Source organism: Camelus dromedarius, chromosome 11 (genome assembly GCF_036321535.1).
Source record: "Camelus dromedarius isolate mCamDro1 chromosome 11, mCamDro1.pat, whole genome shotgun sequence".
In the NCBI taxonomy this organism is placed as follows: domain Eukaryota; kingdom Metazoa; phylum Chordata; class Mammalia; order Artiodactyla; family Camelidae; genus Camelus; species Camelus dromedarius.
In genome coordinates this window covers 38992487-39019785 of record NC_087446.1, presented here as the reverse complement: position 1 = coordinate 39019785, position 27299 = coordinate 38992487, and the positions used below count along the sequence as shown (strand labels likewise).

Here is a 27299-nt window from a genome sequence, read left to right as displayed (position 1 = left end):
GGTAAAAAAAGATTCTGGGGTGGGCCCTGGAATCTGCATTTTGACAATCAGCATTCCCCCTTCCTCCCCAGCTAGGGTATCTGACGCAGGTGGCACACTGACCGGCCTTTGGCAAAGTGCTCTCTCCTTGAGTCTGACTGCACACTCAGGGCGGGTTTGCGGCTTGCTTTGTTGTGGCCACTGGCATGAACTTTCCATTGGCCCTTTCTTTCCCATTCTTTTGGTTCTTGCCCGGTCAGCTGTGGCCACTATCTCCTGTTTACAACTGCACTACTGTACAGAGAATGTAAATCTGCCTGTGATTTCTTAGTCATTAATTCCACTTCCCCTGTGGCACCGCCATGGGCAGTAATGACAGTCTTCACTCAGCCCTTGAAGAGGCGTGGGTGCGGGACAAGGAATGACTGTACATGTAGATAACAACTTCCCAGGCCTCTCTGAGGTCCTCTGAAGCGGGCCCTGGCCCAAATAAAAATCTGATTTGCTATTTAAATTCTGGAAATAAAACACATTTTTACATGGCAAGAGAAAAGAAAATTGGTATCATCTGAGGAAACACCATCTTTCACGGGGAGTTTTGGGAAATTGAGGATTGAGAGCTGAGTTAACAGGATTGTATTTTCTGAACCTCTTACAAGATGGTAGGATGCTGTTCTTTGAAGAAAAAGCTCTTTCTTACGCATGCCGTGCTTCCTGGCATCGAGGTGCCTCTCCTCAGAGCCTGTTGATACAATTCCTGGCTTCCAACCTGCTTCTGTCTGAAAAAACACCCCTGTATTGACAAGAATCAGCAGGCTGGAGAGGAAGAGGCCCACGGGCCTCACGGCAGAGCTGGCTTGGGTCCCTGTGGGGCTCGTTACATCGCGGCAACTTGCTAGAATGTTGTCCTGAGTTGGCCAGACTCCTCACAAAGAGCTGGGGGTCATTTAACAGATTAGGGGCTTTGGCTGCAAGGCGGTCTCCTGGCTGGCATCACCGTGGTGGTGGCCGGGTACAGCCTTTCTGAGTGAAAGCCAATTGGTGGTCCTGGGGAGCTTTAGACCTGTGGGGCCCATTTGGAGCTGTGCCTTGCCTCGCTTGAACTCTGACTGTCAACCAACCAGACAAGAGCAGGAACCCTTACACTGGCTTCCATCTTGACTTGGCTAACCATTCCCACTGCAAGTGGCCTCCGGGCCCATCGGTTAAGAAAAGATCCCTGAGCCGCCTCTGACTCAGTGCCCTGCAGCTCCCGTGGAACGTGGCGGGGTGTGAGATCACACCTTGTGAATGGCGGGGAAGCTGCCAGCTCCTGTTGAAAGCCGGGATTAGAACGCAGACTTGTTCTCACTAAGTGATGCTAATGCTGTGTTTATGGCCCTGTTTCTTCCCTGCTGCTCAGTCCCCCAGTCCTGCCTTCTGGGACTCACATATGACCCTGTAAATGACTCATCTGCTGGGAGGAGGCCTGTCGCACTGGGCTTTGGAGACTGTTTGGGATCCTTTGAGAGATTCTGTCACCTGCCATGTTTGCTGTCCCTCCCACTGTAATCCGTGGCCTCAAGAATCAGTAGCCTCTAGGCTTAGCCCACCTGGGTTCAAGTCCTGGCTCCATCTTTTACAAGCTATGTGACTTTGGGCAGTATTTACCTTCTTGGTGCCCCTGTGCAATGGAGTTGTAGTTAGGAGTAAATGAGATAAGGTCCACTGGCACCTGGTTAACACATAATGCATATTTGCTACTGTTATTAAGACTATCGCTGCTGCTGTAAAAATGTTGGTATGTCAGGGCCAAAGACAGAGCGCTAAGATCTTGCTGCTCAAAGTATGGTCCCTGGACTGACATCCTCGGCGTCACTTGGGAGCTTGCTAGAAAGCCAGAGTCCCAGGCCCCACCTGAGACTTTTGGATTCAGAATCTTCATTTTGGCAAGACACTCAGGACCCCTTTGAGAGGCACTCACTGTTCTGGAACCCTCTCTTCAGGCTGACGTATGTCAATAAATGAGTATCATGGGAGGTGGCTGTGGAGGGAAGAGGGCAGTGATTCACTTGGTTGGATCCTCACATACACACAGTCTGCCTGGAATTTCCCCCACTCCCCAAAGCAGGCCAGGCAGGGCCCGCTCTGTGTAGGCATGAAGGCTGGATATTAATTTTAACCTGCTCTTGCTTCTGTGTAAATGCCAGGAAAGGGAGCATGTGTGGAAGGAATGGGGCGGGGGGAGAGGCCTATGGGATGATGTGCTGTGGACTCATCACCCCCTTAAATGTGGCCGAGGACCCTTTGACGGGCCTTGTTATAGTCACCGTGTAATAGTTTTCCCTCCTTACAACGGTCCAAGAGTTAGGACTTGTTGACCCCACTTTACAGATGGGGAAACTGAGACCTGTGTGGTTCAGGCTTGCTTGAGGTCACCCTGCCAGCAAAAGCGTGCACTTTCATCATACTGCTTTGTTCCCCATAACCCTGCCCAGATCCCTGAGCTATCAGCACTCACACTGTGAAAAGGACACCCAGAAGGCTGCAGAGCAGGTGTTTTTTTGTGATTATTCACAAAAGGAAAAACCACCACCACAGAAGAGAAGGCTGGGCCTCTTATATTTCACAAGGAGTAGGAATTGGCTGGGCTATTTGCCTCTTAAACAGGCAGGCACCGCAGGGCAGAATTCGCAGATCCACAGCCAGACCTGCTGCTGCATAAGATTTAATCATTAAACGATAGGGTGGCCTTATTTAAAAGCAGACCATTTTATAAGGCACACGGTGCCGTCTAGACTTAGGAACACGTATGGAAGTGGCTGTGCAGCATGCTGGGCTCAGACACCTGAGTTCCCAGCTTCAGTCATTTTGAAGGCAGAGTGGAACCTCTCTGACTCGTGCAAGAACAAGTTAGACCCGTTTTGTTTTTTTTTGAGGGTATCTGATTTCAGACATTTGGTAATCCCTTCCTGCTGGGTCCTTTCCTTCCCTCTTTCTTTGTAGATGTAGGTGAGGGCTGAGGAAAACTGGAGAGGAGGTTTTCTCCACGATACTGGGCATCTCTGTGTGTTTCTTTGGTAGCCTTTGGCCACAAGGGCAAGGATGTAATTATTTGTGTAATTTTTGCTTCTTGTCCTTGTCCTCTCATTTCTTCCCCCACCTTGATGTCTGGTGCAGGATCATGTTGGATCATGCCATCCCGGCCCTGTGATTAGTACCTGGTGGGAGCTCTAAAGGATTCAGTGTATGAACGAACAGTCAAAATCCAGAAAGGCTGAAGTGGGTATCTTGAGTCAGAATTTTGTTTCTAAGTGGGAACGTTTGATCCCCTGTTCACCTGACAACCATCAGAGGCAGGAGGGGGAAAATGGTCCTGAGGTTGCTTTTGGAGTTCCATTTGTTCATCCTCCTGTCTGGTCTCAGAATCAGGAGCCCTAATGCTCATGTGGGCCCCAGCTGCTCAGAGTTTCCTGACATTTCCGATGCGAGTACAATTTAGACCCTGGAGAGAGATTCTCCTGCCCTTTATGTCGTTGGGGGACAAATGTGGTCTCCATCAGGAGGAACTCAAGTGTGTTCCCAGGATGGAGGGAGGGAAGGAAAGCCCTATTTATGGGGTGTTCTCTCTGGGTGAAACATTCTGACATTTATTGAGCACTTATCCTGGGCCTGGCATGTTCTAAGCCATTTAATCTTCCCTGGGACCCGTGAGGCAGGTACTGTATTTCCCTACTTGACAGATGAGGAAACTGGAGCACAGGGAGGTTATGCAACCTGCCCAAGGTGGCACAGCTGCTGAGTGGCGTTAGCCAGGACTCACAGCCATGTCCTTAACCATCATGCCACTCTGCTTCACTGTGTGCTAGCTCAGTTCTTCCTGCAACTTCACAAAGGAGGCCCTGTGTTATATCACAGGAGTTACATGTGTAGAACTCATTCTTTTTTTAAAATAACGCTTCAAAAACGTGACAGCCATTCTCAGCTCTCTGGGTCCTATGGAAACATGCTGGGAACTGGACTTGGCCTCAGGCTGAATATGCAGCAGACAAAGAAGCAGGATGATTTCAAATGGTGCAGGAACGGTATAGAGAGAGTATGAGGCCTGGAGTGGCCTTATGTGCTGGAGGGGTCAGGGAGGGCCTCCCTAAGGGACCATGGAGCTGAAGCTTGAGTGATAAGGACGTAAGGTCACGATATGTAAAGCACTTAGCACGGTGTCTGTACTACATATTAAGTGCCTCACGAATGCCTGCTGGTATTTCTAGCTTATTGTTCCCGTGGTTGGCCAGTAATTGGCTCTGTGACCTTGGGCGAGCTATCTCACCGCTCTTGGGAGTTGAATGTCTCCCTCTGGCTTTGACAGTTGCACAGTTCTAAGTGATTTCTAGCATTTGTCTCCTCCTGACTTCCCACCACCCCTTTGAAATAGGGGGCAGAATGAGCCCTCTTTTACATTTTCAATAGAAGATTCATTGTCTGAAGAGGGAAGCTTTTGTGGAAGGACAACCACCATGGTTATTAACATTTGTGGAGCCCTTTCAGTTTCCTCAGTGCCGAGTGAGGTTTTATTAGAATGTGGGCACTTTCCTATTCAGACTGGGCTGCAAGCAGCCCCCTGGCAGATACACCATGGGACCGTTGGCCTCTTGCTCCACTGTGGGGGGGAACTGACAAGTGGGTTATTTTCTTACCCCCCCAAGAATGTTGCCACCCTCTCCTGAGCCCTCGATGGTGAAAAGAATTGATTTCTATTGTCACTTGACAATAAGACCTTGCCAAGGCCAAGTTCAGCTGGCTGCATAATCAAAGGGGTGGTCTCTCCCCTTGCCCATCTTTGGTTCATGGAGGAATGCAGGAGTGGGTCCAAGAGCCACCCACATCCTCCACGGCCTGTGTGTGTTCACTGTCTGCTCCCTCTAAGAACAAGCTCCCAGGATCATAGGCCCTACTCAGAGGAAATAAAGCCTTCCAGTCATATCTTTACATTTGACGTAAGCAAAGGCAGGCTTTTCTTGCTGAGTACTGAATGGGGTTGTCATGAGGGCCTGGGGTAGCTGGGGGGCCTGGCACCCTCCTGAAAAGGGGCCTTGAGTCCGGAAGCTCATTCATCTCTGTGCAGCCTCCTTTCATCCGGCCACGTGGTCCACCCGCAGGCTGAGGGAGGATGCTGCCTGGCCCTGGGCTTACAGCAGGGCGTCCTGTGTTTCCTATCTGCCTTCTCTATTTCTCTGTTGCCCACGGAGGTAGGATGCCAGAGAAGTCTTAAGTCATCTTCCTGACGTGCCTGGCTTGGCAGTGTGGTTTGACTGCAGTGGTTCCTGTTCTTTTTGCTCCAATTCCACTGTCACTTCCTTGGTCTGGCCAATATCACCCAGTACCATCGACCCCTCCCCTCTCGCCTTCCTTCCTGCCTTTTCTCTTTTCCTCTCCATCTACCTTCCTGCCTGCCCACACTCCATGTTTTCTCAGGCCAGCCACACACCAGGCCTTGCGTGACACACTGGAGACGAAGCAGTGAGTAAGAGCCCCACTGGTGTAGAGTTAAGGAATGATGCCAATATGGATTTAATGACAAGCGGGGAAGGTTCTGTGAAGGAGAAATACAGGGACCCGATAGTTGATTTCATCAGCAGATAGCAAAAACAAGAGTAAGAAGAACTTCCCAATTCTTGTCGAGTCATAGGTGGACAGATGGTAGTTTAGAAACATTTCCATGTATAGTGCTGCACGGGGATCTGGTGCAAGTCTGAAGTTGCAGATGCTCACAGATGGGAGTGCATTCCTGCCGGGCCGCCTGTGCTTGACCCTGTGATAGTCGAGGTGTTGTGGCCCTGGGCTGCTGATAACAGGGACTTTTTTCTCCAGAGCACTTCAAGCCTTGGGAATCCAGAGTGGTGGTTTTTACTTCCTGTCATCCAGGAAAGGGTGCTAATGTGAGAGCTGAGGTCACAAGGAGATCAGTTTGGAGGGAACTAAGCAGGCTTTCAGAGCTGGCAGTAGACTGCTTGGCAGGCTTCCTTGTTACTCGTGGATAACTCCCCCACCAAAGGAGTTTTTGCCCTCCTTAGAGCCAAGGCGAATTAAGTTACCAACCAGCTTGTTTATGAGCAGAGATGAATCCATTGGCAAGCCTATTTTTCCCTTATTAGATTCCCATTGTCATTTAATGCCTTTTTATTTATGTGTTTCTTTTGAGTAATTGCTCTGTGCCTTGGCCCTGGTAATTCTCTGCAGTTTGGATTTGCAGACGACATTGGCACGGAGCTTTTGGAATCAACTGGGGCTGAGCAGGGGATCTAGCTGTTGCTTCCTTGTTTGACTGATTTTTCTCTAGCAGAGCCTTTCCGTCACATCACGTGCTAGCAAAGGTACCTTAGTGAAAGGAGGGATGTGGGGAGGATTTGGCTACTGAGCAATGGCATCAGCACAGCATAGGCCGGCGACTCGGAACCCAAGAGCTGGTCTCGAGATAAACCATGCAATAAAGCTTTTTCTAGCCATCGCTGTGGCAGCTGCATGGTGGGGCTGAGTGATGCTAATTTCACCTATCCATGTTTAGTCATCGACACCCTGTAAACTGAGCTCTCCTTTTTTCTTTTTTCAAAAGATCAGGATTCCTAGAGTAAATGAATCTGGCCCCATGAAGCAGCCCCCTGCTTTATGGAAAAAAAAAACAAAAAACAAAAAAACAAAAAAATCCCACCATCCCAAACCCCAGGCTGTTAAAACCTGATGTTTTCTGTTGTCTGGAGAAGGGTGTTTTTGCTATAAATGAAAGACGTGACGGGGTATTTCAAAGCTTTGTTTTGGTTATTGTCGGTTCTGCCAACATGTAACATCTGTATTTATTTTCCAAACTCTCCCAATGACTGATTTGCATCTGTTTAGTTCTCTGAGTAACATTTCATTTCCTGACTTTATAGGTTGCTATAAAATCCATTCGTAAGGACAAAATTAAGGATGAACAAGACATGGTTCACATCAGACGAGAGATTGAGATCATGTCATCCCTCAACCATCCTCATATCATCAGTATTTATGAAGGTCAGTGATTTTTTTTTCACCCCCGTATCCGTTACCATTTCTCATACCATGGGGCTTGCCAAGATCTTTAGGTAATTGCCCTTCTGGGCAGGAGCCAAGTATTTTTCTTCATGATGCAAAAATAGCCGGGTGTGATCTCTTATTTGGTTACGTTGAGTGCAAGCACACACGTATAGCACAGCTCACTTTGGCCATAAAATAGCTCTGCCAGGTGCCTTCCTCTGTCTTCCCAGTTCCTTGGCGGTTGCTAAGCAACCCACCTTATTGAAAGCCAGTATGTGAGACAGCCACGGTTTCTGGAAGGTGGCAGTTTGCTGAGTGACCAAGGAATGGTGGATCCACTGTCAGTGTCATTTCCGAAAGCTGAGGCTTCAGGGGTGGGGTCATAAGTTATTCAAAGTTGGCCTCTTTGAGTTAGGAATTAGCTTCCAGCAGGTCCAAGCAATACTGAGAAAGAGGGATCTGTTGGTGTGACAGATGCTTTGCAAGTGTAGTTCAAATTGTTGGTGTTTGTAGAAGGGCAGGGAGGGAAAAGCTTGTAAAAGTGCTCATGCTTCAACTCTTTGGTCCGCCACGGGAAGAAATGGCGAGTATAAAATTCCCACAGCCTATCATTAAAAAGAATCCTTTAAAAAAATTACACAAGCAATATGTATTTATGGCAGAAATGATTGAAATATAACTGTCAAAATAAAAAAACTCTGTTCTAACACTCAGTTTGATAAATAGCTCTCTAAGCATATTTATATTTTTATCTATTCTTTATATCTGTATGTGTTTTTTATCCAAAGTTAGACCATACTGTTTATACTGGTTTTAGCTTGATTTTTTCCCCCACTTTTTATACCATGCGTCTCTTCCTATGTCAATAAATATTCCTCTATAAGGACATATTAAAAAGTTTTATAGTATTCTATTTATAGACATACCATAATTTATTGAATCTATTTCCTTTTGTCAAAATTGTCTCAAATTTCTGGTTATTATAAACAGGGCTTTAGTGACTCTCCTTGTACATCATTTTTTACATTCATTTCTGATTATTTTCTTATGAAAAATTCCTAGTCTTGAGCTTATTGAGTCAAAATGTTTCTGCAGAATATTTTTTAATATACGGTTGAGTCAGACAAGCAAACCTACTTTAAGTTTCTGGTCTGAGCGTCATGTTACACAGCAAAGGCCAAGAGGAAAGCAGATAGTAACTCTAAAATTTTTCTGATAGTTCAGGTTTTCCTTCTTCTGGTTCTCTGCTGGTTTGGCTATTCTTTTTTTCCTGCTGTTTCTATTTTTGCTCCTCATCTAGAAGTAGGTGCTGGTAATATCTTTTATCTTGATTTTTCCAAAGCTCATTAGTGGGTCCCTTGGGGATAGGATTTTTAACGGAAATTTTCATTCAGTCAGTCTTTTATTCATTCCACAAACATGTCATGCAGTGGGTCTCAAAGTGCAGTGCCTATAGCCGCAGCGTCAGCATGAACTGGGATGGTTAGACATGCAGAGTCCCAGGCCCCACCCAGGACCTGCTGTAATAGACCTGCTGTAACACAACAGAATATGTTGCGAGTGACACATTCTGTGACCGTGGTGGCCCAAGCTTAGAAGTTTCCATGGAAATACATGGCATCCAGGCTGGCCCTTGAAGGAGTCTTTTTGAGGAAGATTTGGCAAAAGTAGAATTCTAGGCTAATAAAAACAAACCTGAATATGCCTGATAATTGAGGAGAAATTCTAGGAGAAATTCTAGAAGTTAGAAGTGAGTCAAGATACCAGATAAGAGGATGAGAGTGAGTTTTATGAAGTTCAGGGTGTTTTTGCTCTCTGTGGCCCAGCGCCCCGGAAACATGAAGGTGGTTGTGCACAGCATGGACCAGTGTGGGTCATGTGCTCTGTGAGCTCTGCTGTATTTGAGATTTCTTGGCCTCATTCAAGCAGGAGGCTTCTCTACCAGGGAGGCAGAGAGACTGTACATCCAGTGCTTTATTTGGGAGTCAGTCTGGTCACTGAAGTCTGGCATCGAGAAGCGACTTGATGAGTGAATTCCTCACTAGCATCATGCCCTCTTTGGCCCTGGGAATCCTTCAGGCCGAATGGGGAACAGGAATTTGTCTCCCACCCAAGGAAAGGCCAGAGGTGACCCTCAATGGGAAAACATTCTATTATCAAGAACAAATTGGCCTCAGTCCAGCCTTTACTGAAGGCTCAAGAAGAGAAGCCCTAGCTTATAAGTTTAAAGATGGGTACCAGCATGAATTAAAGTTCTTTGGGTGACTAGAAATGATTTCCACCAAGGCCTCAGGAGAGAGCTTGGGATTCAGTTCATAAAGCCCTTAGAACTGGGAGTCAAGAAAGAGCTTGAGTTCTCACACCAGACATGAGACTCTGGGCAAGATGGTGGGCCTTTCAGTGCCTCAATTACTGCACCTATAAATGGGGATAAGCATTGTACCCCTGACCTAGGGTTGTCAGTAGGATAAAATGAGCTGATACAAGTACTGGTTAGCTCAGAAAGGTCATTGTGGTGAAGACCCCATAATCATCACAAGTGGTTCTTAACCTGGGGTCCATTGACAAGGGTATTTCATGGTTGTGCTGCAGGGGTCTGTAAATCCTTTGAAATAGTTTATAACTATGTTGCCCAATATGGAAGCCACTAACCACAGTTGGATATTTAAATTAAAATTCATTGAAATAAAATCATTAAAAATTCAGTTCCTCAGTCACACTAGCCACATTTCAAGTGGCTCAACAGCCACATGGGGCTAGTGGCAGCCATACTGCACAGTGTGGATATAGAACATTTTTGTCGTTGCAGGATGGAACTATGTTGGTGTATAATGTGTTAAGTTCATGGGTTATTTTTTTCTAGGTAGGGGGTGAATGCTTAGCTTTTAGCAGACTCTCAGAGGGATTCCTGACCTCAAACAGGTGAAAAAGAAACCCACCACCTTTAAGTGTTTTGTGACCTTAAGAGTACCATGCAAATAAAAAGGAATTGTTTTAATCCAGAAAATTCCCAGGGACTTAAATGTGGCTCTCTTTTTCTTTCAATTTCTTAGAGATTTCCAGTTTCTGTTCTGTTCTCTTTCCCTTCTCCCACGCAAGTTCTTTTCCACATCCACTAAATAACTGTGGAGGAGGGCAGCTCGCCTCCCGTCCTCTGGGGTTAGGAACAGGCAGTGACCAAGGTACTATTTCAGCTCTTACACCTTTAACTGGGACCTCACAATCGCCAGGTCTTATGACTCTTATCTGCTTCACTACCCAGGACCCCAAGATGCCACTTCCAGAGTGAAGTTAGACATCCTAACGTCATGTGTAGAACTCTGTCATTTACAAAGGTCTCCCACCTCTAGTCTCATTTGATCCCTACAGCACACACGGGAGGTGGGCAGGCCAGGTGTTCCCATTTTGTAGTTGTGGAAACTGAGGCTCTGGAGGGTTAGTGACTCACTAGGTGTGTTAGTTTGCTAGGGCTGCTACCACAGACTGGGTGGCTTAAACAATAGGAATTTATTTTGTCTCCGTTTTGGAGGCGAAGTCCAAGGCCAAGGTGTCAGTAGCGTTGGTTTCTTCTAAGCCTCTCTCCTTGGGCGGGGCCTTGGTAGAGGGCATGCCTAGCATGCACAAGGTCCTGGGTTCAATCCCCAGCACCACAATTAAAAATAAATAAAACTCTAATTACCTCCCCCCGCCCAAAGTAAATAAATAAATAAATAAAAATATGGCATCTCTCCTTGGCTTGTAGTTGGCGTCTCCTCCCTGTGTCTTCACATCTGTATGTGCCTGTGTCCACATTTCTCCTTCTTAGGATACTGGTCATATTGGATTATAGTCCAGCCTAATGACCTCATTTTAACTTACTTGCCTCTTTAAAGACCCTATCTTCAAATTGAGCTACATTCTGAGGAACTAGGTGTTAGGACCTCAACATATGATTTTTTTTAGGTGCATTCAGCTTATGCTGGCTAGTTGGTGGCCCTGGCACATAGGTCTTCTTACCTATTTTGTAAGAGGAACCTTCTCTCTGGAAGCTGGTTGATTGTTTGACAAGCCAATCAGGAGTCTTGGTGCAGAAGTGCATTAATTTGCTTGGTGAAAAATCAATGCCCAGGCATTTAAGTGACTGGACTTTAACCAAATGAAGTTTACAATTTCTTCTTCAACAAGGACCTTTGTGACTTAAAACACACACACACACACACACACACACACACACACACACACTCTGCAGCAGCAGCAACATGACAAATCAGTGATGCACCTAACCCTGTTATGCTTTGGACCTTTGGGGTTTCATGAGGGGAAGTCACCAGTTTGGACTGTGTGATCTGGGGATAGTGAAATAGCTAGTTTCAGAGAAAAACTAATTCCCTCATTTAAAAAAACCCCTAGTTAAGTACCAACTATGTGCCAGGTCCTGTTCTAGGCGCTAGGAGGGCAAAGATGAATAAGACAAACGCTGGGCTCACGTTGCTGACATTCAGTGAGTAGGCAAGTGAACAGATAAGTGACTTTTGAGCTAAGACCTGAATGGAGTGAGGAGTCCTTTATTCCAGGCAGAGGGAAGAGTATGTGCGAATGCTCAGAGGAGGAAAACAGCTTGTTTTGGTAGAAGTGACAAAGGGCCTGTGAGGCTGAGGGACCCAATAGGGTGGCAGGAGAGAGGAAATTGGAGAGAGGAAATTGGAGAGGGCCAGGTTTTGACCATATTGGCTAAAGGAGAGAGTGTGGATTTTATAACTGGAATAGAGGAAAGTCACTGGTTTTGAGGAGAGAAGTAACATTTTAAAATTTAAATTTAAGACACTTGAAAATAATCCTAATAATAGCTAGAAGTTATTGAATGTTTCTCCTGTGCTAGGATATGTGCACGTTATTATCTCATTTAATCTTTATATCCGTGAAGTACTAATTGTTAACATCCCTATGTTATGGTAAGGAAAATTCAGCTTAGAGGCGAAGCGCATTATCCAGGGTTACACCAACTACTAAGCAGCGGTGGATCTGAGAGTCTAACTCAGTCAGTGACACTCTGCAGCTGGTGCTCCTGTTAACTGAGCAGGTCGGTTGGTGTCTGCGGTGACCTCTGACTGGGGCAAGCATTGTCCTAGACCCTGTGATACAGAGAATTCCTGGCCTTCTTACAGGTCACTGTCTTAAATATGTGAGAGCATTAAATCCCACCTTGGTGGGTATTTTAGAAGACAGTTATGCATACATCTCAGGAAGACGCTTGGGGCCTCCCATCCGGTAAACTAATAGGTCAAGTATTTTCTAAGTTGCAGTTCATGGACGTGTTAAGTTATTTGTATGTTATTCATAATACCCGCAGGCTCATAAAATCTGTGACTTCACTGAATCATTGCTTCTGTTCACCAAATCTCAAAAATAATTCCTTTCAAATATTTCTTTCTCCAACCAGACCCTGGGGTTACTCTCCTATTGACCTGTAGGTGAAGGTGATTGACCCTCAAATTTGTCAACTCTGTGTAAACACAAACCATAACTGGCTTTGAATGCTAAGTCAATGAAAGAGGATAGACATACACCTTCTAGCGTGTGATACTAAGGGTAACCTAATGAAGAGAGAAGAGGAAGAAAGAAATCTCTGGCACCATCTCGAGATGGACCCCTGTTTCCAGTCAAAGGAATTCCATCCTCTCAGCAGGGAGGTAATTGACAATATGGAAAGAACAGCTGAGAAGGAAGTGCCCGCCAGAGCTTTCAACTTGGTTGCCTCGGATGGAAGAGATAAAAACAGTTTTTGCCTGGGGTTCTGATTTCAGGACCCAAGTTCAAACATCAAAGGCGCGTTGTCTCACCCGCATTTCCCCTTTGAAAGCCTAGGAGACTCAATCTGCAAAACCACGAACAGGCATCTTGCTGCACAGCACTTTAGGGAAACAGCACCCCATCTGGTAACAGTCTGGCACGTAAACGTGAAAAGGTGGGGCGTGGGGAGATTGGGCTGGTGCCTTCACTTTTATACTCCTTTTTTTTTTTTTTTTTTTTGGTCCTGGAAATCTCTCTTCTTGGCCCTGCAAGATTACATCTCTTTCTTGGCCCTTTGTGTTGTGCTATGCCGGAACTGGCCAGCCTTTCATCACAGCCTCATCTCAGGTAAGGGTGAGCCTGGCTTTCTGGAACAAAATAGGAAAGCAGTTTGACATTTGTCAGCTATGATCTCTTGCCTTTGGGAGCATTTCTCAAACTTCAGAAACAAAATAGCAAGCAAATGTGTCTCTTTGAATAATCATGTGAGTCACATGCCCTAGCTCCATGAGCCTTAAACCTGCTGTTCATGAGAAGATGTCAGAGTCTGCATTCTAGGAAATTCTCTGAATTCCTATCATGAAGACATTTTGGATGAGTTTACTATCAGTTCAAAGCTCTTCCCATCTTCCTAGAAGCATGCATTACAATATACTTTTTCAAGCTACCTTTACCTCCTGAAATTTTGATAGTTCTTTCTGGAAAGGGATATAATTCTTGCCTCTTGATGAAAATCACTATTTTGACAAGCCATCCCTGCTTTCTCCTCCCTCCCGGCTTTTGGCCAGAGGCAGTGGGGCTGGTGCAGGATGCTTCCATAGAACCCAGCTGAGATCCTGGAGTCAGAAACTATTGCTGCCCCAGGGAGACAGCCCCTTGGGGATGGCAGGACCCAATCAACTACGTCATAATACATTTGAGCACGGTTCTCGGAGGGGGACCCAGGACCCAGTCAGCTGCATCAGCATCACTGGGCCCCTCCCTAGACCCACTGAGCCAGAAACCCTGGGGGTGGGCCAAGTGTTCTCTGTAATAACCAGCCCTCCAGGCAACTCTGATGAACTCTCAAGTTTGAGAACCACCATATTAGAAAAACCCCTGCTCAGTAGGTTAAAAGCCAAAACAGGGCTGCATTGCGAGCATCAGTGATTTGGAAACACTTAACAGGGGAGACAGTCACACATTTTTCTTCTCTGGCTCAAGTGCCTTAATCCAGGGTTTTCAGGCAGCAAGCAGATCCCGATTTAGACCCCTTTGAAGACAGGGGACGGCTGAACTGATCTAACAGGGTCTGTGGGTCACTAATACTACCCACTGTTCTCATTCATTTGCTTAGTCATTCATCCATTTTACAAAAATGTAGTGAGCACCTACGCTCCAGGTAGTGTTCTAGCAGGACAAGTTTGTACTTACTGTCCAAATGGGCTTAGATTTGAACGAGTCAGTTGCTTTGCCAGTTGCTACCGTGTAACCTTGGGCTAGTGACAAACTCTCTGAGGCTCAGTTCCCTTAGCTCTAAAATGGGACCAATAGCCAACTACTTTATAGATAAGGTTGTGAGGATTAAACGAGATAATGAATAACATGGCTAAGCATCGTCCCGGGTACATGCTCAATAAACCACATTGACTGTTCCTGATGTGATGTTAGGGATCTGAGAGGTCCTTTCTGGCTGGAGTAGAAACTTCTATCGGGAGGTAGAAGAAGAGAAGATTGAGGCCAGATTGCCCATTCCAGTGATTCTGAACTCTGGATGCACGTCAGAATCTCATGGGGTGTTTATAAGAAAAAATGCTGACGCCTGGGTCTCACCCCTGGGGACTTCAATTTAATTGACCAGACTGAGAAAGATGGGCCTAATCCCCCAACTGAGAGGAAATGAGTCCTGCTTTAGAATCTTGTCTTGGTCTGATCATTTGTCAACAGTTAATTCCAGAGAACAACGTGTGTCTGGCAGCCATCACCAGTGAGCCGTGGGCGATACCTCCGGGCTTGGGTTTCCTTCCTTGGCCATTTGGTTGCTGCCCTCATCAGGGACTCAGAGCCCCTCAAAACAGTTTGTTGAATTTGGCAAAGCAGTGTATTATGCTTGTGTTTACTCTTTTGAACCCATGGCGAATTGCTGAGCATTTTAACACACTCCCTCTGCTGCCAGATTCCCAAGTTCCACATGAAGTCTCTTCCGACTGGATCCAACCAAAGGCCCCCGCCTCTGCTAATCACACAGCACCAGAGGGTTCACTTATAATCATGCGAATGAGCTCTTGCAATGTGAATCCGTCCAGTCACGTTTCTAATGAGCTTCCTATGAAGTTAGCTATTTGACCTTCAAGTGTATTATTTTCATTGTTTTCATTTGATTACACCCAAGTCATTTTTCTAGAGGCTGGAGATTAGAAATAAAACAACTGAAAACGAATGCTACTCCCTGGCTGTCCTGCCTCACCCTCTTGGGTTTCCTGGAATTCAATATTTTCCAGTGCCTCAAATAATACCACTTGTACTTGAAGGTAATTTTTAAAGGAAAAAAAAGGGAAAGAGAACTGTATTACCATGTCACACAGGGTCCTTTGAAATGAAGTGGGATGGCTCTGTTAATTTGCCAAGGCCGTCAACAGCATGCATTTAGGAAGGCTCCCGGAGTGTAGGAATGGGGTCTTTACAATGACTGTACCCTTCAGAGGGGCTTTGGAGACTGAAAGGGGGATTGGACTCGATGAACTGTAACTTTTAACTTTCAGAGCCTGGGATTTTTTTGATTTGGGAATTTGTGCTCTGCCCTCTCCCTTGATTTCTGACAGTGAGTTCATCTGGTAGGTACGGCTCTGAGTTTGACATCCATACTCAAGAACACCACTGGGGACTGAAGAATGCTCCTTTGTTAAGAGAGCCAGGCTTGCCTCCACCTCTGGCTTTGCTGAGCCCTTCGGTGTAGTTCACTCTCTCTTCCGTGCCCCCACACCCTCCCATCCCTCAAGGGCACAAATGCAATCTCAACTGTGGGTTCTGCCAACACATATCCATACTAATTCTGAATTTGACCCAGGCTGCTTCTTCGTTTGTTCTTCTTTCTTAAATGAAGACTTGCTGCCTGACAATAACAGCTGACACTTACACGTGTGCCTACTACTGTGCACTGGGGTAATTCTCACAGTGTGGGATAGAAGCTTCATTTTCACAGGTGAAGAAATAGGCAACAGAAAGTTTAAGTAACTGGCCAAGGTCACTCAGCTGGGTAAACGGCAAAACCTGGATTTGAACCCAGGTAGCCTGGCTCCGGGAGTCAAGCTCTTAAGCTCTGCACCCTGTTGCCCAGTGAAGCAGACTAGAATTTAGGGCTGGTGAGATAGTCCTGAGCTGTACCTGGTGGGTCAAACAGTGACTAGAACCAGAGGTGTGATAACCACAAGTCTGGCTTTTCCACCCTAAGTGATAAGGGTGGGGTGAAACTGCAGCAAAGCCCCGCTGTGGGGCTTTTCAGGAGAGGGAGACTAAGGCTGTCTTCATGGAGGGTGGGATTTCTACCCCTTCGCTGCCCACATTGGGGGAACGTGCTTTTTTTCAAAAGTTCACTGTGGAGGATGGTGGAGGCCAATGATTGGTCCAACATAGTGCCCTGATTCCTTCTCCCACACAACTCCTCCATCCTGGCCGTGTCCTCTGCCCTCCCAGCATTTGATATTGATCTTCCCAAACACTAATGAATGGGTCTCGGCTAGCCTTTTGCACCCCCTCTTCCTCAGGTAGCTTATACACTTTCTTTCTTTCCCTTTGCCTTCTGTGGAGTCCACTGCTGGCAGTGGGTGGCCTGGTTGGCTACAGTTCTCCTTGGCTATGCCAACCAACATCCAGAAAGAGTTTTGGTTTAAGAAAAGACAGTTAGGGAACTAAAGAGCCTTTCATTGTCCAAACCAGGAAACACATTGAATCAACTTTGACCAACTCATTGACGATGGGAAAGCTGCCAGTCAAGTTTAACTTTCTCACTCTCACTGCCCTGGGCTTTCAGACATAAGGGATTAGAGGACTATTTTATGAAGCTGTGAGCCCATGAGGTGTTTGAAATTTAGTTCTGGGGAGGGAACTCTTGAAGAATGAATCTTGTATTGACTAAATGACCTCATTAGGCTGCAAACATTTCTTGCAAAGGAAAGATCACTCCATTTCTGAAATGAAAAATAAAGAGACTTTCTAGGAGGGTCCTCCTGAACTTTAATAAAAGAGCACCCCTGAGGAGTGGCATGGTACTTCTGTCGGAGGCTTTAGGAAAGTAATTAAAATGCTGCCACGTGGGGAGTCAACACCACAGAAGGGGTGGCAGCATCCTGGAACTAATTTAGGAGATGAAGTTGGCAGGAGGCAGAGGCATGAAGAGAATTCTGATGGGTCCACTCCAGGCCCTTGGCCTTTTTGCTTAAAACCAACAAATGAGTCTTCCTCTCTTGAGATTACATGTAAAGCAGAAAGATAGCCTCCATTTTTTTTTTTTTTTAAATAATGTGCTCCTCCTGGAGTGTCCTGTTAATTGCCCCCTACCCTCTCCTCTCCCAAGCCCATTTTCCTCCTAAATGGCCTTGTACTTGGCTCTCAAATGGCTGGTGGATGGTTCGCATCCCAAGCTCTCCTCACCCATCAGCGCTGCTCCCAGGCCAGAGCGTTGCTTTTATCATACACGTTTTCTCAAGCTATACGAGTTGTGTTATTAACCCCGAGGGCAGCAGGAGGGAATGGTTAGGAGTCGGGTAATTAGTGTGGTTGTGAAAGCCAGACAATTGGAAGACAGAACTGGACTGTCACACTAAACATCTGATGAAATTCAGAATTAATTGGGAGAAGTAGCTGTTACTATAGCAACCAATTCCCACTCTCCCTTGAAATGGAAAATAAACAGAAAACAAGAAAAGTAATTCAAGTTGGTGTCTAGGAAGAAGGCCTTTCTGCAGATCAGTAGAAGAAAGAGAGAATTTGGATATTTTAGGATATGCCGAGACAACGGTAAAACCAGCTCGTGCAGACAGCCCATGTCATTTTTGATGGTTCAGTTCCACGCCTGTTTACTCTGGGACTCTTCTCAGGACCATTCAGACTACCTCACCGATCTTCCCTTCGGATCGCCTAGGTAACAAAGTGTGTATCACACAGGTTGTATCACACAAATAAATCCACTTGATTTATTTGGTACGTACTGGTTTTATTCAACTAGGTAGCCAACTCCTTGACAGTCTTATGCTACATTGGTATCCCCTTTATCACATGGCAAAATGCTCAGATAAATGCTTCAGATAGGCTGATAAAAAAGCATTTTCAGAAAAGGTAGTGATGCTGGTTTTCTCTGATAAAGGAGACTCCTTATGAGTATTATGCAAGGAGGGTAAACAGATGATGGAGGAAGGTGGTGGAGAGTCATGGCAAGAACATCAGCTTTTGAGTCACACATGTTTGGAGTCAAATCCTTACTGGTATCTGCCCAACAGAAATGTGTACAGAGGAGCATTGAAAGACATGCACAAGAATGTTCCTAGCAACATGCTTCGTAATACCCTCACTTGGAAACAACACCGCTGTCTCTCAGCAGTAGAATGGAAAAGTAACCATGATACATCCACAAAATGGAGTGTTCTCCAGCAAGGAGGGTGGACAGTCTTTGACTGCATGGAACAGCATGGATTATTCTTACAAATATATATGTTGAATGGATGAAGCCAGACTCAAAATAATATACTGTATACTGTACGATTTTTAGAAAACTCAAAATCCAAGACTGATCTATGATACTGGCTTATGTACATGTCCTTGGGGAGATGTTCAGTGTCAGAAGAGGACGTAGAGGGGTACTTGCAGGGCACTGGCCATGTTGCTGCTTGATCTGAGCCCTGGTTGCCTGTTTATGAAGTAGGGATACTGTGAATACCTATCCTGTATTGAATGTGACAATCCACGGCAGGAAGTAATTGTCCAATAAACGTTAACTATTAGGACTGTGAATCATCCTTCTAGGGGAGGAGAGATTATTGTCTGGGGAGGCTTTTGGGGTGGAGTGAGCCCTACACCATTTTTTGGGTCCAGGGTCCTGGGTGCTACCCTGTCCCTTGTTCCATCCATTTATGGTTCCCAGTGACATTTGGTTATGAGTCTGACCGTCATTGCCCCCCGCCCCACCCTCGCTCCTCGCCAGCTCCTTGTGGGCATTCAAGGCCTCTGCGTTTCGTCATAGTCACTTTCTTCTTACTCTTGTCTCAGTCCCTGGCCCCTGCCCTCTGCTGGTAGCTCTGCTCACGGTGCTCTGTTTCTGCCCTCACTCATGCCGCCCCCTCTGTCGGGCTTGCCTTTCCTCTCCTTCTGACTCTGGTAAAGACTTCTTTAGTATCCCCAGTACCATCCACATAGTGAGTGCTTTATAAAAATGTGTTGCTCTACTGGAAACCTGGATCTGCACCAGACGGACCTGGCCCCGTGCTGCGGGCTGACTCAAGCTGAGCTAAGTTTCTATCTGGGGTTTAATTTGCCTGGTAGGCCTGGCACATCCAGGGCCATAGTTTTCCTTACCATTCTGGAGCCACCGGGCTTCTGGGTCAAACCGTCTGGCCAAGAGACACAGGCTTTCATTTTTCAGAAAGGAAACCCTTCCCAACTGGTGGAAAATAAGCTTTTGCTTAGTGACTAATAACATAAACACAGACAAGATTTCTGGGCTTATAAATAACCAGTTGTAAAAGTGCCCAAGGGAAGCAGCCCTTTCTGCCAGAAGAATGGCTGAGCGCATTCCTACCACCTCGCTGATAGTGACCTGACCGCAGGCGAGGAGCCGGGGCCCGAGGCTGCGGAAGCCGGTCATTCTTTGGGACCAATTCCCAAGGCCTTGCTCTTTTACATTATAAATCCTGGGCGATTCTGGAAAAATAATAGCTGATCTCTAAGGTTCTTCCTGCTCAAAAATCCCATGATTCTGCAGCAGCTGCTGCATGTTTTAGAAGAGTGATGCCGGCAGGGAGAGGAAAGTCTTAGGGTTTTGTTTGGCCTGAGCTACAAAGAGGCAGATGAAGTAATTATGAGAATGGCTTCTATTGACTGAGCACCGGCCTGGGCACCATGCTGAGGGCGCTGGACCCATGCGCTCACGGAATCCCCCGTAAATTGTTAGCTTCATTTGACTGATGAAGAGACTGAGGTTCAGAAGGGTTAATGTGTGTGGATAATAGTATAAGGGCTAGGAGTGTGGAGTGTGCAGTCACACTGCGGGTCCAGGCCTGGTGCTTGCTTTGTGGCCATGGCTGTTATTAACCTCACTGTACCCAGCCTTTCTAGAACAGGATACTCCTAGGACCAGAGCCATATGATATAATTCATGCAAAATGCTATTGGCACAGTGCGTGCACATAGTAGGCCTTTAGTAGATACTGCTATTATTGGGAAAGGCCCAAGAAGCTTCATGTGTAACACCAAATGGCCTCCTTGATGAATCATGGATGCTCCAAGTCTATAACTGTTGTTTGCATTTAGCTAATCTGGGGTTATAGTCAGGGCCTTGACTGTAAGTCTCCAGCTGCTTCCTGCTGGAGGGCTGGGGCTGGGGTCCCAGAGCCAAGCCTGGCCACGTGGACAGTTCTCTCACCTGGCTGCCGACCCGCCTGTTTCCCCAGCTGGCTCAAAGTAAGTTCAGAGGGAGTACTGAAATGGCCAAATCATCCTGCAAAACTCAGTTAAAGAGACCAGGTTCTCCCAGGGTGATCAAGTATTAGCATTTTCTGAATATTTTACCTGTGTCTGACTGTGGAACCCTTTTTTTCCCTCCAGGATGTCTTGTGAGACTAGTGCTCTGTGAAGCATGCATTTGGAACAGTTCCCCAGCCCCTCCAAGTGCAGTCAGCATAGGAGCAAGAGTGAGCAGGCAGGGGCAGCGGGTGGGGGTGGAGGTGGGGGTGGAGACTGTTCAGAAAAGGATGACTGGGGACATGAGACAGGTGAACAGGATTCGGATCTATTTAGAGGTAGAACCAGCAGGACTCACTGATGGAAGCTGTTTAGCAAAACATTTGGCATATTGAACTGATCTATGTTTATATCTCTTTGATACCAAGTTAGCCAAGTTAGCCAGTTAGAAAGGGACGAATCCGGTCACTGATACAGTCCTTTTGTCTGCAAGTGACCCACACCTCCTGATAGTCACCAAAGGGACCAGTGGCTTTGGCCTCCTTTAGGGATACATCAAACTTTTGAGGCGTGTGAGGCTCCTTGTTTATTTCTCTGCCAAAATACTTTCTTTCTCCTCCCCAACCCCCTGACCTTCTTTTAAAATTAGAAAACCCGCTGCCCTGTCCAGGGCCTGTCACTCTATCATTTTTACAGTCTGAGCCATGCATCCTGAGGCAGCCTTTCCAGTTTCCAAAGTTTATTGTTAATGAAAAGTGCACAAGAGGCTGAAATCCCTGGCAAGAGCCAAAGATACAGGGTACACCGAGGCCAGCAGACGCAGGAGCAGCCAATTTTATCTGGCTGTTCCCTCTCCTCTTCCTCCCTGCCCTCCTTCTCCCTTCATTTTATCAGAGAGATTTGGCTGGACTTGAAGGAGCCAAAAAGGAACTGGAGGGACCTGAGCTTCTAGCAGCCAATGACAAGGTGTGGGAGTGCAGGGGACCCAGGCCAGCAGCACGTTCCAGTTCACTGAGTGTGTCTGTGTGTCTGACTCAGTGCTAGGGCCTGGGGTCCAATCGTATTGATACCAACAATAATAACTAATATTATTGAGTGTATGTCATAAGTACAGGTCTTGTTCTGAGCATTTAATGTACCTGATACCAATAAATCCTCTCAACGATTCTAGGAAGTACTTACATATTACATTTTACGGTTGACTAAGCAGGCACAGAGAGGGCAGGCAACTCTCCCAGAGTCACACAGTAAGAGGCAAATCCAGGAATCTACTTTGGAGTGTCTGATTCCAAAACTACAGTTTTTACCTCTCAAAGTCTAGGCTTACTGTCCAGGCAGAAGAAATAAATATGCAAATCAGCAAATATACTCATGCAGGTTGAAACTGCTATGATGCGAGTATTCACTAATACGGAGAGAGGTAGAAGGGAGGCAGCATGGAAGCCGTATTTCAGTTCGTTCTTGACTGATGGAGTTTCCGACAGGTAAGACAGATAGGAGTAAAGGCAGAGGGTAGAGATGGAGGTGGGAGACAGCAATGTGTGTGTGATTGTGAGAAACAGTGAATAGGCCGGCATTGGTGGGCATGGGGGGCCTGACGGAGCAGTAGAATCTGATGAGATGGAGGGAGGTAGGTGGGGGTCCTTCAGAGAAGGAGGGTCTTGGGTACGCTATAAAGGTTTATATACCTTATCCCTTGAGAGTGATGGATTTCAACACAATTATTATTTTGTCTTTGCTCAAGGGACATCTTATGTGAAAGCCTCAAACATGAAGCAGAACAGTGGAGTGACTTTGGGTAAGGTGGAGCTGAGGACCCGAAGCCTGTCCTTTGTAGCCTCCCCTCACCTGCCCCCACTGGTATCTGCCTGGAACTCCTAGGACTCATTTGAGCATCACTGCTAGAAAACATCAAGGCTGGGGAGAGAAGCCTTTTGTGCCATGTAATTATTTCCTATAATGGTCCAGAATGCATTTCTGAAGCTTTGAGTTCCCTCATTTAATAAATATTGCCAAACAGCATTGAGTGCTGGGGATACATCCATGAATGAAACAGACCAACCCTCATTTGCGTTCTAGTAGAGGAGACAGAATAAATGCACAGAATAGATGTGTAATAGGACTAAAAGGGGTCCATAGGACATGGAGGATCTGGTGGCCACATTTGGAACTTTGGGTTTTATTTTGGGCTAGATGGAAAATCTGGAAGTTTTTGAGCAAAGAGGTGATGAGGTCAGCCACCCATTTTGGGGTCTGGGTAGCTGGTTCATAATCAGATGGTTAATAATGGTAGCTGTGTTTGTTATTCTGTGTTATCCCACCTACAGGGGAGGGGCTTGTGAGAAATGAGCCTGGTAAAGAGAGTGGGGGCCTCAGAAAAGAGAGGCACGTTTTCCCTAATGTTCCAGAGGCATGTCTGGGAGCAGCAGTGATGATGTCATTGACCACCTGGCTGGGAAACTTGCCCATCTCCTCGTGACATTGAATGGCCTGACTTGTGTGCCCCCTGCCCAGCGACATCTCCGTCGTCCCCTCTCGCGCTCTCTGGAGTCACAAATGAGCTTGTCGGATAAACAGAGTGTTTGTGTATTGCCGTCCCCCCTGCAGTGTTTGAGAACAAAGATAAGATTGTGATCATCATGGAGTATGCCAGCAAAGGGGAGCTGTATGATTACATCAGCGAGCGGCGTCGCCTCAGCGAGCGGGAGACCAGACACTTCTTCCGGCAGATCGTCTCCGCCGTGCACTATTGTCACAAGGTATGGCCCAGCCCCGCCACAGCTTTCGCTACGGATCGCTTTTTGTGGCAGCACGTGATTCTTTTCCTATTATAAAGGTGACATTTGTCCATTGTAGTATATTTGGAGAATCTATAAACTAGAAAGAACAAAATCACCATCACCCATAATGCCAGAATCCAAGGGTAACCTGCTGTTAACATTTGTTTGTTTCTTTCCAATCTTCCTACTCCTCATATTTATTTAACTTTTAATTTTGAGTAATTTTAGATTTACAGCAAAGTTTCCAAGATCGTACAGAGTTCCCAGGTACCTCTCACTCAGTTTAACTAACCCTAACATCTTACAGGACTCTAGGACATTTCTCAAAGCCAAGACACCCACATTAGTACATTGCTGTTAGCAAAACTCCAAATTTTATTCAGATTTCACCAGTTTTTACACCAACAACCTTTCCCCCTTCCAGGATCCAGACATTTTCCTGTGTTACTAAAAATTCTCTATAGTTAATGTGATTGTTGAACGTTTAGGCTGGTTCCAATTTCTGGTTATTATAAACAGTGATTGCCATTTTTATGCCTTAACTTCTTTTCCTCTTATTTGAGTAATTTACTTAAGAGAAATTCCAGAAGTGGAATTAGCGGGCCCTTTGTTCTGAACCTCTCTCTTTCCCTTTCCTTGCGTAGTTACATCCATGGAGGGTACGTACATACACCTACACTTATTGCAACACAACTAAGGGGGCGTGCTCTTAACACAGCCAGTTTAGCTACCCTTCATCTCTGGAAGAGGGAATGAAGTTCACAGATCATTTGTTGAAATATGGCTTGGAATTTATTATTTATCATTTGAGTCATGACTTCCATCCCATTTATACTTTTCCCCAGAACTGTCACACCTGGAACAATCATTCATTTTGAAGACAGCAGTGACTAGAAGCCAACATAGCATCCAAAGCAGAGTCAGTTTCTTCATTCGGATGGTGGCAGCCTGGGGCCTTCCGGTTTGTTAAGTAGTCTAGTTAGATGAGACTGACTCTGGAATAATCATCTTCTCATTAATAACAGTCTAAAACCCTTAACCCATGTGGACATTATTTGACTTCTCTTTGCTGACTCAGAAGGCACTGATGACTCAGATCGCACAGTGTGTTGCATTTGTTTGGAATCTGACCATCATTGTAAGCGCTACAGCCCCGTTTGCACTATCTGAAGTGTGAGTCCTTGGGCTTTGTGTGAACGGGGCTTTATGAGACTCACTCCGTCTCACTGTGAAGACGAGCAATGCAGCAGTGTAAACCAAACTGCTCCCGATACTTAAAACCAAACAAAAGCAGCTACCTTGTCTTCTGAATCTTTCCTCCAGGAGCCCTGGTTTGTGCATTTCTGAATTCAAAACATAGCCTTGAAGGTTTGGATTAGAAGGAGCACTAGAAGTACATGTTTTTTTTCTACCTCTCCAGTCAGTGCTTTTGGAGATACTAGAAACTGTCAGGTGGAAAGGAAAATAAGCAGTAAAGCACCAGCTGTACACATGCAGATTCCGAGCTAAAGAAATCTTGAATGAAAGAAAGAATTCCGAGCCAGTTGGTTTGCTTGAAAGAGCAGCTTCCTTCGCAAGCGCCCTTTGTGCTGAATGATGTTAAAAACGTCCTTCCCTGCTATTACTCGCCCGGCCCCACGTAGCTGGTTCTTTCAGTTCCTCTTCTCTTCCCGTGCCCACCCACTCCCTTAGAAGATTGTGGGGGTTTGAAAAGAACTGAGCAGGACTGTTGTTACTGCTGTACAGACTAACGGCCTATTGCTTGACGACTTCTTTTCACCATGCAGCTGGCTGCCTGCTTGTCACTGCAGCTCAGCGGACAGCCTTGTCAGAGTTGGCTCGAATGGAAGGGTCACACAGTATGGAGCGACCTGCTTTGGTCTCTTTGGCCTCTCGCACCTTCACCCTTCACCCCGCATTGTGCCCTGCCCAGCAGAGAGGGACTTTCAGAGCCTTTTCTCCCAGCTGCTTGGGAAACACCCTTGGGAGTACTTCTGTTCTCCTTGGGACTGGTCTGCATGGCTTCAGGGACCAGGATATATTGAGCTAGGCACTGGGGAGACAGGTAGACAGGCAGACAGACAAGTCGGGTGTGTGAGCCCCACATTCTGAGTTTCCAGCAGAGACATCTGCTGATTCCCTGGGAATCGCATCCTGTCTGTAGGCAGACAGTGTTTGCCACTGCCTGGGATTATACTGCTTTCACACAGTGGAATTACATTCCGACAAAGAGTCTCCCCGCTGTTTTACAGGCTCTGGGGGAGAATGGATTCCATTCATTTTTCCCTTAACCACACAGCAAGTGACTAATGCTCTCCTGCCGCTGGTCGCTGGCGGGGAGCTTCATGACAGTGAGAGAAATCCTGAAGGATGGGGGCGAAGACCACCGGGGCTGGCGCGTTTCTTTAATCTGTCAAAGATTTCCCTTTGTTCACCCTCCTCCTTCCTCTCCCTCTCTGTCTCTCTTATCCCAACTGCTCCCATTCAATTCCCTGCCTGTCTTCTCATTTCAGAATGGTGTGGTCCACCGGGACTTGAAGCTGGAAAATATACTGCTCGATGACAACTGTAATATTAAGGTAAAGCTCTTGCCTCATTGATTGATATGCCGGACCTGGGGACTGCAGCTGGTTGGGGGCTTCTGCTGCTCTGAGCTGCAGCATACAAATAAGGCGGCCCTTCCTTCCCAGCAGGCGGGTGGGGGGAGTCACTGGGCTTGAGCCCTCTGCTCAGTTCAAACGGTTAAATTCAACAAGCATTTATCGATCTCCAGCAACGTGCTAGACATTGTCCTCAAAGATGACCAAACTACAGTCCCTGTCCTTGGGAAACTCATAGTCGACAGTTTTTACCATAAAAATACAGTAACAGTGCATTTGTATCTTGTATCACATTAGCCTGATATCACTTAAATTCAATTTTCACAACAACCGTATGAGATAGATATTATTATTTACATCATTTCACTGATAGGGAAACTGAGGCACAGAGACATTAAGTAACTTTCCCAAGGTAACACAGTGGTAAGCAGCGGAGTGGGGGTTTGAACCCATGTCTCTCTGACCCACTGAGCCCAAGTTTGGACCACTCTGCTGGATATGCCAGCAGGGTCCCCAGTTATTTTGGAGTTGGAACCCTATCCCTGCCACTTCTGTCACTCCCATCCCACGTCTCCTGCTTCTCCCTTCCACCCCTCCCACCCCCCAAAGCAGCCCTGGAACTGGGGAGCTGACTGAAAAGGTGGTGGTGATTGCTGTCGGGAAGGAGCGTGCCGTCAAGTGGCGGCGAGTATTACTGCGGGCTGCTGCCAGGGCTGGAGAAAGCTGTCCTGGCCAACGGAGTTCAAGTGCCTCCTGCAGAGCACTCCAAATGGCCTTTTGATCATGGCTGCAGAATAAGCAAATACGGTTTCAAAATAAACAGAGCTCACTGCATGGGTTTCATTATGAAATAGCCTCCGTACTCCCAGCACCAGGGGTCCCTCTCATTGGCTGCTGGTGACGTTAGTGCCTCGTCCCTGGTCCCCAGACCAAGCATGGGAATGACCTTGCATCATCCCCTTTTTTGTTGTTGTGGTTGCTCTCAGTTGAGGGAGTGCATCACAAGACTATTTCCTTGCTGGGACCAATGGGGCTGCCTTGTGTTTGGATTCTGTCCCCAGATCATGGTGGCAACCATTAGTCACCATCATCCTCTGAAAGGACCCTGGAAACCACGTTGGGGAGACCTAGTTTTTAGTGAGTGGTTGACCATGATCACATATTTCTATACAGTCCACAGAGTAAGGAGGAAAGAGTTGGTCAAAGTAGCCTTTCTAGGAACAGGAAGTGAAATCTCAGGGTCTCTGCATTTCTGGCAAAGTGGCTTGATTATTCTAGAAGGAGCAGTGGCTGCAGAGTTAGAAAATTCCATCCTGTGTGGTTTACTAGCCGCTTGACATTGGGGGAACCACTTCACCCTGTTTCCTTGACCATAAAATGGGGAGACGGCAGTGCCCACAGGCTTGTTTTGAAGACTAAAGGATATGCTCCGTGATTAGCTGTATCAAGTGCTGAGCACTGTGCTGTGAGCCAAGGTTAAGAGCAGTGGCTT

General features: G+C 46.5%; 1 protein-coding gene across 2 annotated transcripts in view; it reads left to right on the top strand.

Annotated features, from left to right (window-relative positions):
• The window catches only part of NUAK1 (NUAK family kinase 1), a 67089-nt gene that overhangs the window by 23987 nt on the left and 15803 nt on the right, over nucleotides 1-27299 (top strand). The window contains exons 2-5 of one of the 2 annotated variants that reach the window (XM_031462865.2): nucleotides 6885-7005; nucleotides 22172-22225; nucleotides 23035-23186; nucleotides 25721-25786. In XM_031462865.2, coding sequence (XP_031318725.1) covers nucleotides 6885-7005; nucleotides 22172-22225; nucleotides 23035-23186; nucleotides 25721-25786 — 393 coding nt within the window. The remainder of the gene's footprint in view (nucleotides 1-6884; nucleotides 7006-22171; nucleotides 22226-23034; nucleotides 23187-25720; nucleotides 25787-27299) is intronic. The other variant, XM_010996454.3, reaches the window with a different exon arrangement.